Source organism: Schistocerca gregaria, chromosome 6 (genome assembly GCF_023897955.1).
Source record: "Schistocerca gregaria isolate iqSchGreg1 chromosome 6, iqSchGreg1.2, whole genome shotgun sequence".
Taxonomy (NCBI): domain Eukaryota; kingdom Metazoa; phylum Arthropoda; class Insecta; order Orthoptera; family Acrididae; genus Schistocerca; species Schistocerca gregaria.
Window position 1 is genome coordinate 453,722,823 of NC_064925.1, and position 16,966 is coordinate 453,739,788.

A 16,966-nucleotide genomic window follows, 5' to 3' on the forward strand; every position below is an offset into this window, starting at 1 on the left:
ATTCATAGTTTGAAGCAGGATTTCCATTGATTGCTTTTGCAACACCTTTTGCAAGTGTTGCGGTCTACTGTATTGGATTTAGTTGTGACTGGGTGCAGTATCATGAGCCTCAGGCAGTGTTAGTTTCAGCACCCATAAGGAGAAGGGATAGTTATGTCTTCCACCCCTCTCCATAGTTGCAGGATTGTGCCATTGTTTGGAGACACTCCTGCCTCAGCACCACTGCTATAAATGGTTGGCTGCATTTGATGGAAATCAAAGGAACGCTGGCCCTGAATCTTTTCTTTGCTGTCTTATATTATTTGTCAAGCTTTAGTCCTAACTTCTCGAAAGGCTGTGAAGTTTCTGTCATTGGTTGGTATATAAACGGTTGTAGAGCTACATGCCTGACCTTGTCTGCTGAGTGGCACTTGTCGCTCTACTAATGTGCTGACTGCTTCCTAAGGTGGTCAGAGGAATCTGGGGTCAGGGTTTCTACTGGTTGTCAGCATTGTGAAAAAGTAGTAAAAAATGATTTTGAAAGTAATGAAATTGAATGAGCAATCATGAAATTTGTTTTGTGTCATTGAGGTGCAGTTCCTAGGGAATAGCAAAGTAGCACTACCACCAAAAATGTTGTATCGAGCAGCCCATTTAATAAACAATAGCATATATTTTATAAAGATTTGTCAGTATTCTTATAAAGTCTTTGCTATCTGTAGGGACCTCATATGTCTGTCTATCTGTGTAAGCCACATTAACATTACCTCTGCCTCCAGGAGTTTCGAACCTTAAGGTGCAGAGGAGAAATTTGGAGGTCTAGCATTGTTAACACATACCTATGAGTATGTGAGGTATATACAACTAGTGAAATGATGTGTAAACTGTAGCTTTGCTCTGTTGCTGGAGGCGTATCAGTTCGTGGAGCTGTTTCTTTAGGTCTGTTTGCTTCCTCTTCTACTTACATTTGTTTAATTTTAATCTTTGTTGGAAAGGCTTTTCTGTAAAGGTTTTTAACAACTCCTATAAAAGTATTGTAATGTCATTTAGAAGACAGTCCTTTGTCCAAAACTAGAGTTTCTTATATCATTATCAGTTAAACTAGAGGAGTTTGTAACTAAGTGTCAGTGAAATGACTCTCTCTCTCTCTCTCTCTCTCTCTCTCTCTCTCTCTCTCTCTCTCTCTCTCTCTCTGCCCCTTTTTGCACAAAGATTTGTTCAGCTAATGTAAAGTGTTGCTTCTCAGTTCATAAAGAAAACTTTTAAGGAAATGACAAGAAGTTCTATCATGTTACTTGTTGATTTTACCAAAGCACATAATCATAAAACAAGTCATAATGTAGGTATTGGATTTGGTGCTATTGCTGCTAGCAAGAGCTACATCGAAAATTTTCGGAAATGACTGCACAGATGTTTTGCAAAGTGGGTATCTAAAAATTGCTGAGGAGAGGCCTTTGAAATTAAAGTTTGTCAAAGATGGCTTGTGTTTATTCCTGAAGGTATGAGGATTTCATTTTGAGAAATTTTCGAGTGACAATTGCATTGGAAGAATGCGTGTCAAGAAACAGAGGTAGTGAAGAGCAAATATTTTAAATTTTTTGAATACTCTGAAGTACAAATGAAACAGTACAGTCCTAAGAAGGGCGAACTCAATTACTTTCTGGTGAATTTACTGCAAAGTGCAAACCATGACATCAGGTTCGTACAGATGGTGTTATGCATGTTTCATGGAAATGCTGCAGTTGAAAAAGGCTTTTCTGTTGACAAAGACATGTTGTTGAAATCAGAGAAGTAGTACAATTGTTGCAGAAAGAAATGTTTGCAATTAAGCAGTTTATTTAATAGTGAGAAACAGCTGAAAGTGGACATTACAAGAAATTTTTGCAATTAAGCAGTTTATTTAATAATGAGAAACAGCTGAATGTGGACATTACAAAATCATTGATACTAGCTGTGAAGAATACTTCATCAAAAAGAATACAAGCCTTAAAAAAGAAGAAATCAGGTGAAAATGAGAACGACATGACCAGTCTTAAAGGGAGAACAGTCCAAGAAATAAGAGCTCCAAGATAAAAAAAAGGATGATTAAAGAAAAGGCAAAGTAAGAAGCTGGAGTTTTAGATGTTGAAATTTCAGATTTGGCTAAGAAACTTAAACTCTAAATCTCTTAATGCAAAATTTAATATTTGACGTAAATTTGATGCTTTCATAATTGTTAACTTGTCAAAAGGATAACTGTTTGTTTTCAGTACATTACTTTGTTAAAACAATTTGTATTTTAGGTGGTGTAATGATAAACATATCTGATAACAGCCATAATTCTTCCTAGGTGAGAGTTGAATATTTTTTTTAGTATTTGTTAAATGGTATACAAGAGTTCATACACATGTGGAATAAAGCGGCTTGGCTGCTCTTGTAAATAATTTAGTTAATGGCCAGCTTTGTAGTGTGAAAGGCACACCATAAGGTTAGATATGCTAAACACAAAGTGTGTTCACTACAATTGTGGTCGAATTATACCTACAATCAATAGTGAGGAATAGAGAAAACTACTTACATGGTGAATCATGACATTAAAGTTCCAACACGGACAGGACTGAACTTTCCTTGTCTATGAATAAATAATGCAGTTAGTGGGTCATCATGTAAGCAGAAAGTATAGATCCACAGTTCCTGGAAATGTGCCTTTTTCTCTTCTCTCTCTCTCTCTCTCTCTCTCTCTCTCTCTCTCTCTCTCTCTCTCTCTCTCTCTCTCTCTCTCTCTGTCTCTCTCATTTTTTTGCTATCAGAACCGTCAAGAAATCACCTCTCATTCTAATGCGAAAAAAGACTAATAATGGGCTAGAACATCCATATTGCAACTTTCGTGTTAAGATTCAACATGTTAATAACTTGCCCTATTTCTCACTATTGACTGTAACTATAATTCCACAATAATTCTGGTAACACTTTTTCTAATTTAACAGATTGAACCTGATGATGTGGCTTTTAGGTTACAGAACTGATTGTTAAAGAAATTATTTACAAGAGCAGCCAAGCAGTTATTAATCAAGATGTCTACTTATGGATGCAATTGTCCCTCATACAACATAGTGTGTAAGTCATTGATAGTTACAAACAAAGGAAAATCCAGGATGGAATGTAACAATATTATGAAAAGGATAGTTGCTACTCACCATATAGCAGAGATGCTGAATCCCAGAAAGATAGAAAAAAGACCGTTGGAAAGTTAGCTTTTAGCCAACAGGGCCTTTGTCAAAAATTGATACCCCCCCCCCCCCCCCCCCCCACACACACACACACACACACACACACAATGACTACAGTCTCTGGCAGCTGGAGCTAGACAGTGAGCAGCAGTGCATTATGGGAGAGGTAACCTGGTGGGGGTAAGGAGGAGGCTGGGACGAGGAGGGGGAAGGATAGTGATATAGTGATAGCAGGTTAGGGGTGGGGGACAGTAAAGTGCTGCTGGGAGCATGCAGGGATGAGGTGGAGAGTAGGGCAGCTAGGTGATCTGGAGGTTAGATGGAAGGCAACAGAGAGATGAGGAGGGGTAGCGGAAAAGGAGAGAAGTAAAAAGCCTGGGTGCGTTGGTGGAATAGAGGGCTATGTTGTGCTGGAATGGAAACAGGAAAGGGACTAGGTGGATAAGGACAATGACTAATGTAGGTTGAGGCCAGGAGGAGTTATGGGTATGTACGATACATTCCAGGGAGAGTTCCCATCTGTGCAATTTGGAAAAGCTGGCGTTGGTGGGGAGGATCCAGATGGCACAGGCTTTGAAGCAGTCATTGAAATGAGGAATGTCATCATGGGTGGCATGCTCAGCAACAGGGTGGTCATGTTGTTGTGGTTTGTTGTGCATTATTTTGTAGCTGTGGTCTTTTTTTTAGCCGCTTAGAGGAGTTAGGCTGCTTTGTAGCTATTGTGCCCCTGCAAATATGTTGGCAGGCCCATGTTTTCTTTCTCATAACTGATATCTGTAATTTGGCATCGGCTTTTTTGCAGCAGGTACAAATGATAATGTTGAAAACTTAAACACAAAAACCTATAAATAAAAAAAGAAGTTAACAGCAGCTAGCCTTTCTAGAACACATTCTTTCATTATTGCTTGGTATAAGCCTCTTCTGTTTGACGTCATCTCTACTAGTCCTATATGTCACACATCCACACCTCAAAATAGCGAGTGAAGTTATAATTGCTTATTATATAAAATACTAAAACCAATCCATCTTTTAGTAGGCTAACATTGTTAAAGAATAGAGTAACATATTTATTTTATACCATATTTTTACCTAGTTACACAAGTGAGATTAGTTTCATGCATTAATCTAGCTTACGAGGCCTATGCCTTGCAGTGGTTTGATGATAGCGTATAAATCACACTTAATTAAATTGCGAGCACAAGTTTTGTAGTGCATGGTACATGGCACCTAGGGTGTGACCATGTGCAGTGACCAAAATGGGCTGCCTTATGAGCGCAGGCTTTGTTAATGATTGTGTCTATATTCCAAATTTCTCAGAGTAACATTTTGATGTTGTTTTGATATTTACCTGCGTTGCCTAAGTAGCTTACTGGTATTTAAATTTCATATTTTATTATTTTTAGATGTAGATATTTTATTATTTTTAGATGTATTTTATTATTTTTAGATGAAGTGGTCCCATCTGGATCAAAGTATTACTACTTACATTAAACATATAGTTGCAACACATATTATTTTTTAATTCTAGGTTTTTTTGTCCCTTTTAAAAATTTTAATTTAAGTTTTATTTCATGCTTTATGAACTTTTTATTTAACTGGATTGGAATGGACTTCACAGAGATCAATTAGAAGAAGAGGAATTTGTGAAAAAGATGTTTGTGTAATTCAATGACAAGTTGATTGGGGGGAGCTTTAAAGACAAGAATGGATAGATTCCTGAAATGCCCCGAAGTCTTGACATTTCAAGGTCTTAGAGAGTTTGGCAACATAAAACAAATAATGTTTCTGATAATTGTAAGTTGGGTCTGTTACTGTCCTTAAGTTGCAAGGGACCACTGTGGAAAAAGCTGTCATTTATTTAGGCAAAAGTACTTTTGTAGAAGGGCAAAATTATGTGACCTAAAGTTGCTTACAAAGCTTGTAGGGCGTTGCTATTTGTAAATTCAATCAAAGGAAACTGTTTAATAATCCATCTGAGAGATTGGTTTTAGCAGAATTGCAAAGACTGAGAAACAGTTCTTCAGTACTCTAATTTTGTACTGAGTGTCATACTTCATTATTTAAAAATATTTTTATATTTAGAATACTTTTGCAATTCTCAATTGCAGCTACTATTAATAATTAAAACACATTAAACATTATAATTGTATTTTACCATTGAAACTTGTGTGATGTTTGTTTTTATTAATTCACACAGATGTTAATTTAGTATATATTTAGCTAAGCAATAAGCAATGGTGATTATTCTAAATCAAGATGGAAGAAAGTCAGCTGTCATGCGATCTCATGCAATAGGCTGCCTTAACTATTAGGGCAAAATCATTTGATATAGTACTGAATTGTAGACCTTAAAAAGAATTACAGAAACATCTGCAAGAGCATATGTTTATATTTTATTTTGAGTCACAACCTCCCATTTTCTGCTTTGTAGCTACTGAAGTGGGCAATTTCAAAAGGCAAAAATCATTATTGATAGTCAATCAAGAAGATGAACGTATGTTCCCATGGACTTTTCTTTAGATCTCTCTGAGCTCTACAATCTGGTACTACATAACTTGACGATGTTGCTCTTATGTGTTACGTAGCATATATTAAGAGTGCTCACTGGTGGAAAACATTTGTACTCAATTCAGCTTATGAAGTTTGATTGACTGAACAAACTTTCATGGAATATAGCTAAGAACCATCCTGATTGACCAGCATAAAAAAAAAAAAAAAAATACTGGATAGAAATTGGACCTTTCATTTGGGAGCTACAATGCCACAGGCAGACAAACACTTTAAATTTATTACTGGGAATTAAAAATAGGTGGCTGTTGCCTTAAACATCTTTTTTACTTTGCTATACACCATTAGTTTGTTTACAATGATTTGCTGAGATTTCTTTCCAAAGTAAATGTGACAATCTCACCTTCAAAGAGCAAGGTTTCTGCCAAAATGACACATGACAGCAGAGATGTGCATGTGATGCCAAGGTCATGGGCAGCTTTGGTCCACGTTTTGCTAGTTGCCCGATCGTTACATAATGGCGTAGTGAATCCAAAATGTTGGTATATTGAACACCTGAAATGATCATTTCCTCATGGAGTGTACCACAGCTGTATCTTTGTTAGAAGATATTTTGAAAGTTTCCTCATAGGCTGTTCTTGACAAGTGTTTACTTTATTACAGTTTACATGATTGGCCCAATTTAGCCTTAAAATGCGTTTTCAAGTGCAGTAGATTTCAATATGTTGAACAATAACAGGTAATTGAACAATACATTGACATCCACTGTTCTTGGTAATGACCTGTAAGGCCAGAATTAGCCAGTCGTGCAAGGTGTAATAAAGTGAATATCTGTCAACAACAGCTTAGGAGGAAAAACTTCAAAATGTCTTTCTAACTTCTTAATGTGTTTACTGTCTAGGGCTGGACTCTGAAGCAGATAAACCATTCAGAAAGAAGAGACATATTTAAAGTCAAAATAACAAATTTAGCTGTTCTCTGCAGTTCCACTGTTGATTCCCCCTCCCCATGATGACATGTACACATTTCACTGCCTCCATCTCCCATTTTTCTTTTAATTAAGTCTATTATACTGCCTCGATTTCCCATTTTTCTTTTAATTAAGTCTATTATACTGCTACAAGTGAGGGAATCTGTGCTAAAATGTAAGGTGTTACTTAGCCCCTTCATGACTTGGTACTCATAAAGTTGTTATGCAGTTTGCAGCAGTGTTGCTTGATGTTAAGTAGTAGTCTCTACTATCAGTATTCCACTTCAGAGGCATTTCACTTCCTTGAGGTTTCCTGATAAGGAATATAAAGGCTTCTATATGTAGAAAGATGACAAGCTTTCCAATGTTCCCTCTTCACTTTATAATTAGCAAAACACATCGTGGCAGTTGAGTTGTCCCGTTATCATCTTCTTACATCTTACACAATTTGTTTTCAGGTGGGCTAAACTCATGACTTCTCTTAATGAATTGGGTATTAAGTAGTACCTAACGGTCCACTCAAACTGCAGGAAGTGTTTTTATTGTGTGTAATGGGATCCATGAACATTCCGTGAGCAGGTATGAGAACAAGGAATACATCCAGACAGAGCCTCCAGTGTCCACCCAGACAGAGCCTTCATTGATTGGGTAAGCATTATACAAATGGCATGGGGCAGGTTCCCCAGAGGTTGCCTGCTAACTTCCATTCTGTCTCAGCAGCCAGCCACCCCATCACCACATTGCATACCGTGATGTGTAGTGTTTAGTCTAACAGAAGTTTGTACCATCATGGTACCCAGGCAGTATGACACACAATATTCCACTACCGTGCCACACTATAATTGCTGAAGCTTGCACATTACCTGCAGTTACAGACTATTGGCAGTACTCACCAGCCCCAGATTGGAAAACATAGATTCGCCAAATCTGTACTCGGGCAATGGAGACTGAGACATCTGTGGAGCTTGATATTTGACATGACCAAAGTGGCATATGTGGTTAACCACAGATGTGGCAAGCATTGCCTGCTCCCCCCTCCCACCACCACCACCACCACCACCACCACCACCACCACCACCACCACCACCACCACCACTCAATCATATGCCATTTACTTTTTCAATAAATTGGATTTTTCCATCTTGTTTCTTTTTGTTCTTGTTTCGTTGCTTGTCTGTGAACATCTACGGTTTGTATTTGCTATACATCCCATACCCGATTTCTAATAGAGGATGTAAACAAATGTAGGTATACTGTTGGCTGTCATAAATTTTGTTTTCTTATCTGTATATAATATTGAAGTTTATTTTCAGATGTTAGATGCTACATCAATAAGTGTAGCATTGTTTTGCTAAGTGCATCTTTTTAGTATGGCCTTGCATAACAAGAAGTGATAGGTATTTTGTTATGACTGCACTGAATTATGATATTGATGACTCAGGGGGAGTGAATGAAGACCATTGTGTTTGAGAGATAACAAGAAGTCTGCTGTGACTTGAGTAACTGTTTTTAGGGCGTTCTATAGATCATGTTCACAATATTTTGTAATGTTAGTTTATAAAAGTAATACATTTTTTTACTGATTATATGGTTCGATATGAAACTAGGATAGATTGTTAGTCACCATCAGAGGAGGCAATGGATAGCAGAAAGGCATGTTTAATAGTAGTAGTCTATCTTAATATTCATACAGTTATTTCATTCTGGATTTTCCGTTTTTTTTATCATATGGTTCATAGGGCTTGTATCACGTTTCACCCATTGACATTCTACTATATAAGAAAATATTTGCAATATGAACAGAATCTCTATTTCTGCTCTTGTTTGAAGTATTTTGTCTCGGACTTTGCACACTTTACAGTACTGCAACTGGTTGAGGATTCTAACATAATACTGATCCGTGACTTATATTGGAGTTCTGAGGTATGTCATCAGCTGTATGTGTATTACGACATGGATGAGATTATGTGCTGAAACATTTTCTTCACTGGCAATAGTGGCTGTTCATCATCCAGTTATTGTTGCCCATGTTAGTATTGCTTTGTTCATCCATACTGTTATGTACAGGGTGTTTCAAAAATGACCGGTATATTTGAAACGGCAATAAAAACTAAACGAGCAGCGATAGAAATACGCCGTTTGTTGCAATATGCTTGGGACAACAGTACATTTTCAGGCGGACAAACTTTAGAAATTACAGTAGTTACAATTTTCAGCAACAGATGGCACTGCAAGTGATGTGAAAGATATAGAAGACAACGCAGTCTGTGGGTGCGCCATTCTGTATGTCGTCTTTCTGCTGTAAGCATGTGCTGTTCACAACGTGCAAGTGTGCTGTGGACAACATGGTTTATTCCTTAGAACAGAGGATTTTTCTGGTGTTGGAATTCCACCGCCTAGAACACAGTGTTGTTGCAACAAGACAAAGTTTTCAACGGAGGTTTAATGTAACCAAAGGACCGAAAAGCGATACAATAAAGGATCTGTTTGAAAAATTTCAACGGACTGGGAACGTGACGGATGAACGTGCTGGAAAGGTAGGGCGACCGCATACGGCAACCACAGAGGGCAACGCACAGCTAGTGCAGCAGGTGATCCAACAGCGGCCTCGGGTTTCCGTTCGCCGTGTTGCAGCTGCGGTCCAAATGACGCCAACGTCCACGTATCGTCTCATGCGCCAGAGTTTACACCTCTATCCATACAAAATTCAAATGCGGCAACCCCTCAGCGCCGCTACCATTGCTGCACGAGAGACATTCACTAACGATATAGTGCACAGGATTGATGACGGCGATATGCATGTGGGCAGCATTTGGTTTACTGACGAAGCTTATTTTTACCTGGACGGCTTCAACAATAAACAGAACTGGCGCATATGGGGAACCAAAAAACCCCATGTTGCAGTCCCATCGTCCCTGCATCCTCAAAAAGTACTGGTCTGAGCCGCCATTTCTTCCAAAGGAATCATTGGCCCATTTTTCAGATACGAAACGATTACTGCATCACGCTATCTGGACATTCTTCGTGAATTTGTGGCGGTACAAACTGCCTTAGACGACACTGCGAACACCTCGTGGTTTATGCAAGATGGTGCCTGGCCACATCGCACGACCGACGTCTTTAATTTCCTGAATGAATATTTTGGTGATCGTGTGATTGCTTTGGGCTATCCGAAACATACAGGAGGCGGCGTGGATTGGCCTCCCTATTCGCCAGACATGAACCCCTGTGACTTCTTTCTGTGGGGACACTTGAAAGACCAGGTGTACCGCCAGAATCCAGAAACAATTGAACAGCTGAAGCAATACATCTCATCTGCATGTGAAGCCGTTACGCCAGACACGTCAAAGGTTTCGGGTAATTTCATTCAGAGACTACGCCATATTATTGCTACGCATGGTGGATATGTGGAAAATATCGTACTATAGAGTTTCCCAGACTGCAGCGCCATCCATTGTTGACAATTGTAACTACTATAATTTCGAAAGTTTGTCTGCCTGAAAATGTACTGTTCTCCCAAGCATATTACAACAAACGGTGTATTTCTATCGCTGCTCATTTAGTTTGTATTGCCGTTTCAAATATACCGGTCATTTTTGAAACACCCTGTATATGACTTGTAGTTGTCCTATTCTGATTGTCGCTCTGTGGAACACCTTTATCAGTTATAAATTGCAATTTGTTATAATCAGAATTCTTGATTACACCTTTCGCTGTGAATGTAATCTTTGTTTTTCTCTTATGTGTGACCCCGTATGCATGCAAATTTTATTTAATTTGTACATCATTGCCAATTACTTAGACACAGAAAATAAACTGGGATATTTGTGTAAAATTTGACTTACCATGTTACTAACTGTGTTTTACAACTTTTAAACTTCTGTAGTTCTATTTTTAATATATTTGTCTACTCTTATGGCTTCTTTGTCCCACTGTAGTAGCTCTTCTCCCTGTTTTGGGAAGTAGGTCCCTTCGTACACATGTGGGTCAAGTAGCCTACGCCATTGTCATTCCTTTAGTGATGTCAATGATCAGCTTGCTCCCCTGGTAGAATGTGACCTGTTATTGGCACTTGATTTTCATTTTGATTTGTCTGACTTTGTATATTTATGCATGTTGCTGTTGACTTGAACATTATTGTAGAACATTTGTTTCCAGTTATTTAGTGTGTAAGTGACGAACTTCCACAAAATTTTATCTTCTATGATACTGATGAATGGAAATACACTGAGTAAGTTTTCAGACAGTTTCATTTTCAATAATGTACAGAGCAAGAGTTTTTGAAATTGAGAATTGAAAGCAATCTAGAATGTTTCTAGCTGCTGTTAGCATATATAATAGAGAATTTGAGCTAACTGATTCACTTTAACCATTCTTTAATGTTACGTCCTGTATCACATAGTGTTTTATTTACTCATTTTCTCTATATTAAGTGGTATTGCTTTTGCAGAAAAATAATTAGCAGTTTTAGTGAAAATTCTGTGTATTATTCTCAGTGTTGTTTTCACAATGTATGAATTACTCGTGTATATCTCTGCATTAATATGGATTGTTTGTTCCAGACTTTAAATTAGAAAAAATGCTGTAGTGTTTCTTAAACAGTTGTTTTGTTTATATATTATAGTGCATCATCTGATGGTACAGTGAAGGTATGGAGCACAAAATCAACTGAGTGCACAGCAACCTTTAAATCACTGGGAGCAGCTGACATAACAGTTAACAGCATACACCTCTTACCCAAAAACCCTGAACATTTTGTTGTATGCAATCGTTCAAATACTGTTGTCATCATGAACATGCAAGGACAGGTACGAAGTTATCAGATTTCCTCTATCATAGGTTGCTCTTTTTTTTCCCCAGAAACTACAGTCTGACTCTTAATAGTAACAATCACAGAAATGACTGCTTTGATATAATGACCTAGGCTACTGCAGATGAATGTACAAATTGCTGTTGAAACACTTACCCAGATTAATTAGACATAATAGCTTATAATCTTTTTATTCCCACCTGATGGTCTGTTTATGAAAAGGCATGACACTTCATTGTTGCTAACTATTCAGAATGTATATATTTTAAATAGGGACTGATTTTTGTGAAGTCTAGGCAGTTCACTGGTGAACAACCACTTTTAAGGATGTATGTATTATGATTGCTATGTTTTAAGGCAAACATAAGCTCTTTTTACAGTTATCGTAATGTGTTGAAGGTGCTCTTTCTTTGAAAAGGTAGCCAGTGAGCCCATAACTTTTCATTTCTACATACGACTTTTTTACTTTATGTAAATGTATCAAATGTTATGTTTTAAGATTCATTAAATGTGCAGAACTGTATGGTGAATAACCAACTTCTTTTCAGTTTATCTTAGCTCCTTTAACATAATTATCAGTGACATTTTAGTAGTGTGGTATGCTGACAAAATGCTGGACCCTCATATGTAAGGTATATGTGCCTTAAGTGCTCTTCGGTTTTTTGAGGTGTGGAGTACATGTAGTTGGCACATTATTCTCATGACTGACGGTCATACCAAATGTTATTGTTGTCAGAAGTTGAAATGAGGATTGTGAGGCTTACTACAGTAGGAAAAAGTGTGTGTGCTTCTATTCATTTTGTGATAAAGAACCAGTTTCAAGATAATAAATAATTTTTGGTGTAACTGTGGCATGTGAACGGTTATTTTTCTTTCTGAAAGATCAACATATAGAGTGGCTCAGATTTTATGTGGTTTCCCTAAATCTCTTTAGTAGAATCCCAAGAATGTATGTTTGAAAAGGATGTGGCCAATTTCCTTTCTTAGTTCAGCACATACTGTCTGTAATGGCTGTCATCAGTGCGACATTGAACCTTTAGTTCCCTTCCTTCTTTAAATTGACTGGATTAATATATTACATGTAGGTCTTGGACCCTCAGCGCTTTGTATGTTGTTGACATAAGTCATGTACTTACGGGGACCATTTCCAGAACAAATTGAGAAGGCCATTAAATCATGTTGTAAATTGTCATAGTTACCTCACCTGTTAAAACTGAAGAAAGCAGGTGAAAGAAAAATATGTAGAAGAAATACATTTAAGATTATGAGGAGCTATGAATAAAAGGGTGAGGTGTAAGGTACTTGACGTGGTACAGAGATGGCATTGATATCAATGAAAATTCATAGTATTTTTGTTGGTAAATGTTGCACAATAATTTAAGTGAAGTTTCAACTTGATCTTCAAATATATAGTTTTTATGTGCTTGTTAAAATTAGTTTTTATGTTTTGTCTAAATATACTGCAGTACTGTGCATTCATAAATTTTCTTATTTAGGACAGTGGAAAATTGTCCACAGCTAAAGAATATTGTAAATGTTCTTCACATTGATTTTTAACACTTAGAAATGGATAGTTTTTAAACATAAATGTGGTAATTCTTTTGGAGGTTATCTGTATGAATGATATCCCAAAATTGCAACAACAGGCAAAAAATGAAAAAAAAGGAAGTCCATAATATGCCACTGGAAAATTGGCTGTTAAAGTGTATGGAATAGCTGACATCAGAGACACGTCAGAAGAAAAGCACAGTATATTTTAAATTGAATGATTACCAATCAGAAAGATAGGTGAAATAAGAATGCCATATTTATTTAGTGCTGAACAAAAACAAATGTGAAAACAATTTATAAGCAATGTTTGGACCATAAAAAGTATTAAATGGTGTGACACACTGATTTGTCATTGTGAATGACATGCTTCTGTTGCTTCATGCCAGAAACAAAACAACAAACATGTGGATTGGAAGCTGATGGTCTTACACTAAAATGGAATGTGTTTTAAGTGCTGTAAAGATTGTAGCCAATTTTTTCTGACATGAAAAAGGGATCTGTCTGTTGTGTAGGAAGATAGAATTATAACAAAACTAAGAAATTTGAAGTATGAGCTGTTGGGAAAATGCACACAGTGTCTTCCACCTCTCACAACCAAAGAAATTTGGTAATGGGAAGTGGAGTGACATAACCCCTCTCATCGGTAAAGTGCACTGCTGGCATGATGTAGTATTGATGACTCAGCACCTCAACTATTAAATGAGTTGTTACCTTTACTCCCTAAATGGACCAAAAGAATTTGTGGTTTACACATATTTTTGAGTCCAATGATGGGTTATGATAGCTGGAAGTGCATATGTTGCAGAACTTCCTGACTTACACTCAGAATGGAATCTGCTCAATAGTGGATTGACCTAATCAGGTGACAACATAAAAAAATAGATGCATTTGTTACCTAAATGACTCAGTTTTTGTGTTTGTGGGAAAAAAAAATCACGTTTCAGTCATGTTGTAGACAGCTGTGTTTGATAAAATTCTTTTTAAAATAGTTTGTTAGTCACAATTGTATAAAATTCCACATGGAAATTATCAGTTTGACAATTTCTCACCGTCTTTAGATCATAAGAGGAAGTAGGAGCTCATTAACAAGCACTTCCCAAAAACTAGACTGTCAGTTAAATGAGCTGAAGACCGTGGATGATGACAGAAACCAGATTCCATTTGAAATTTCATATAATTGTGCAAAAGAAAGAATCATTTTAATCAGTTTTTCACTACCAGGCTGAGATCTACTGACCTTACCCATGTATGCAGTTGCGGTATTGTGATTTCAATGTGTATTTTACTTCTTTTTATTTTTTCTTACCCTGTATTAAGTGATTCTTATTGGTCACTTCGTATGCATAGCCTTCCTAATGCGTATACTCTGTTCATGTTGTTAATTTTATTTCAGATTGTACGTTCATTCTCCAGTGGTAAGCGTGAAGGTGGTGATTTTGTGTGTGCTACTCTCTCACCACGTGGTGAATGGATATATTGTGTTGGTGAAGATCTTGTGCTTTATTGTTTCTCAACAGCCTCTGGCAAACTGGAAAGAACTCTAAACGTGAGTGTTACGTCTCCTGTTTGGATCACTTATTTGTTTAATAATATGGTGTTCTGTCTTAAACTATGCACTGAAATGTGATTTCTGTGTGGTTGCATATGTGAAAGTGTGTACATTTACCAGAAAAAAAAGAGCAGAGACTTGAAAGCCAGTGTGAATAATATTTCCCGTTATGTCTTTCTATGGTCCACACCCATATTTTGCTATAGTTGAGTTGTTGCCTTGTCCTTATTTTGTCCACTGAAATGTGACACACATGAATTAAATTTTGATTAACAGTATTTGGAAAAGGATAGATTGTCACTTGTTGAGTTACAGACAGGCAAAATGAAAACACTGTTACACATTTAGTTTTCGACAAAGGCCTTCTCTCTCTCTCTCTCTCTCTCTCTCTAACACAAACAATCCCACCTTACACGCACATGATCGCCATTTCTGGCAGCTCAGATCGAAGTGCAACTGTCATGGTGAATGAAAGCAGCAATTTGGAGTGGGACGGGGAAGATACTGCTACTCTTCTCAGCCCCTCTCCGGCTGTGCGCTAAGTCCGCCGCTGGCGCGCTGCCAAGATTGCGTAAGCTGTTCGGCGGGTTGCGTCAGCCGCCTTTGTAGGCGTAACACGCTGTTGCATCCTTGAGCCCCCCGTTCTAGATGTACCCTTGTCCGGTTCTCAGCTACGCTACAGATCAGTATGCATATAAACAATTTATTTATGAAAATATACAGTACAATCACCAACAAACTTTACATATTCCAATACGCCTTTACCTTTTACCCAAATGAATACAGACTCATTTACAGATATTTTTCTCCTGTTACAAGTATACAAAGACAATGCAGAAGTAGACATATAAGCTGATTTACCAAAGTCTTTATTAGCAAGTTCGGCCATACGGTACGTGCGAAATGCAATAATGTCTCTGTCAACGAAACTTTCGAGTCCAGGAACATTTGGTACTCCTGTACCTCCACGTACAATAGCAACAGTAAACCATCCGTTACCATGACCAAATGAATCATTAATATCTAAACTAAAATTAAGTTGGCAACCACAGAAAACAGAAGGTCCGTCCAACAAGGCTTGAGCAGCGACAGACTTGACTGGTATACGATTCTTCTTGTCTCCAGCTGTTGTAGCAAATTCAATGTTCTCGATGGTTTTGTACACTGTCTGTTTAGAACGGCGACGGTATCTGCATGAAAACTTAGTGTTTAGAAAGGCAGTAGAAATGAATTGTGACCTCAAACACAACCAATTTTACGAAAAGAAACAAATTTAAAAAAAAATAGAAAAAAGGCATACAATAAAATAACATGGAAAATGAGAAATATTCACAACTGGGAAACTGTAGCATAAACGTAGCAGACATTTAGATTTTTTATATTAATTGGACAGCAAAAAAATTATCAAAAATATTATCAGTTTTATATCTTAAACTGAATTAAGACCTAGTCGTGATATGTAAATCAAGAACAACTCTAGAACATTTATATGAGCTCTCTTGGTCTTTAAATGTGATGAAAGGAAGAGCGTATGTGACAAATGTTTAAGGCCAGGTGGATACTTGGGTAGGTTCCTGCAGTAAGAACAACACTGCTAAATAGAGTGCCTCAAAAATTACAAACAAAAACCAGGATCATCTGACAGAGGATTTTGGAAGGGAAAGCTATTGGAGACACAGAGATCAAAGAAGGAAAAATGAAATGGGAATCAAAATCAGATGGGTGAAAGTACCGATTATAAGACAAGGTTTTATTCCAAAGTCGTAATTTGATAAATCCAGGATTGTCTTACATGGATTAAACTAATGCTACTGATGTCAACATTTTTACATTGTTTAGTAATGTAGTAGTCTTACATTTGTAGGGGTCATCTTACATTTATAGATGAAGCTTTGGCTATTGAGATCGTGTAGATGTATTTTGAAGGATTCGGAAGGGAAGGGCTTGGCAAATGATACTCACATTGAACTAACCACTACAACAGTCTTATAGCAGTCGTCAAAATTTGACAATTTTGTGAAACACAGGAGGAAATAGCATTAAATTCTATCATCTTACAAACTTTTGTTGTATTTGAACAAGTTTGCGATAAACATTCTGGTACATGTATGGATACTGAATACAAACATTAATGCAGCTTTTTAAGTAAAGGTAACATTCAAAAACGTAAATGTTGCTCTCCATTGGTTGATTCATAACCCAGACCAATATTTTATTTGGTTATGAGAGGCTGTAATGATTTACAAAGTGGATGGCAGATGAGAAATTCAGTCGCTGTTCTTGTATTAGAACACAAGGTAAAAATGTTACCAGCTTTTAATCAGCATTAAACATGATGGTGACATGTAGTTTCGAATAAGAAGGAATATTAATCCAGAATGAAATGTGTA

At 37.1% G+C, this 16,966-nt stretch overlaps 1 protein-coding gene across 1 annotated transcript in view; it reads left to right on the plus strand.

The window, feature by feature from the left end:
* LOC126278178 (WD40 repeat-containing protein SMU1) overlaps window positions 1-16,966 on the plus strand; it is a 96,121-nt gene that overhangs the window by 70,287 nt on the left and 8,868 nt on the right. Inside the window, exons 9-10 of the mRNA XM_049978079.1 lie at window positions 11,291-11,474; window positions 14,421-14,573. Of these exons, the coding sequence (XP_049834036.1) occupies window positions 11,291-11,474; window positions 14,421-14,573 (337 nt within the window). The remainder of the gene's footprint in view (window positions 1-11,290; window positions 11,475-14,420; window positions 14,574-16,966) is intronic.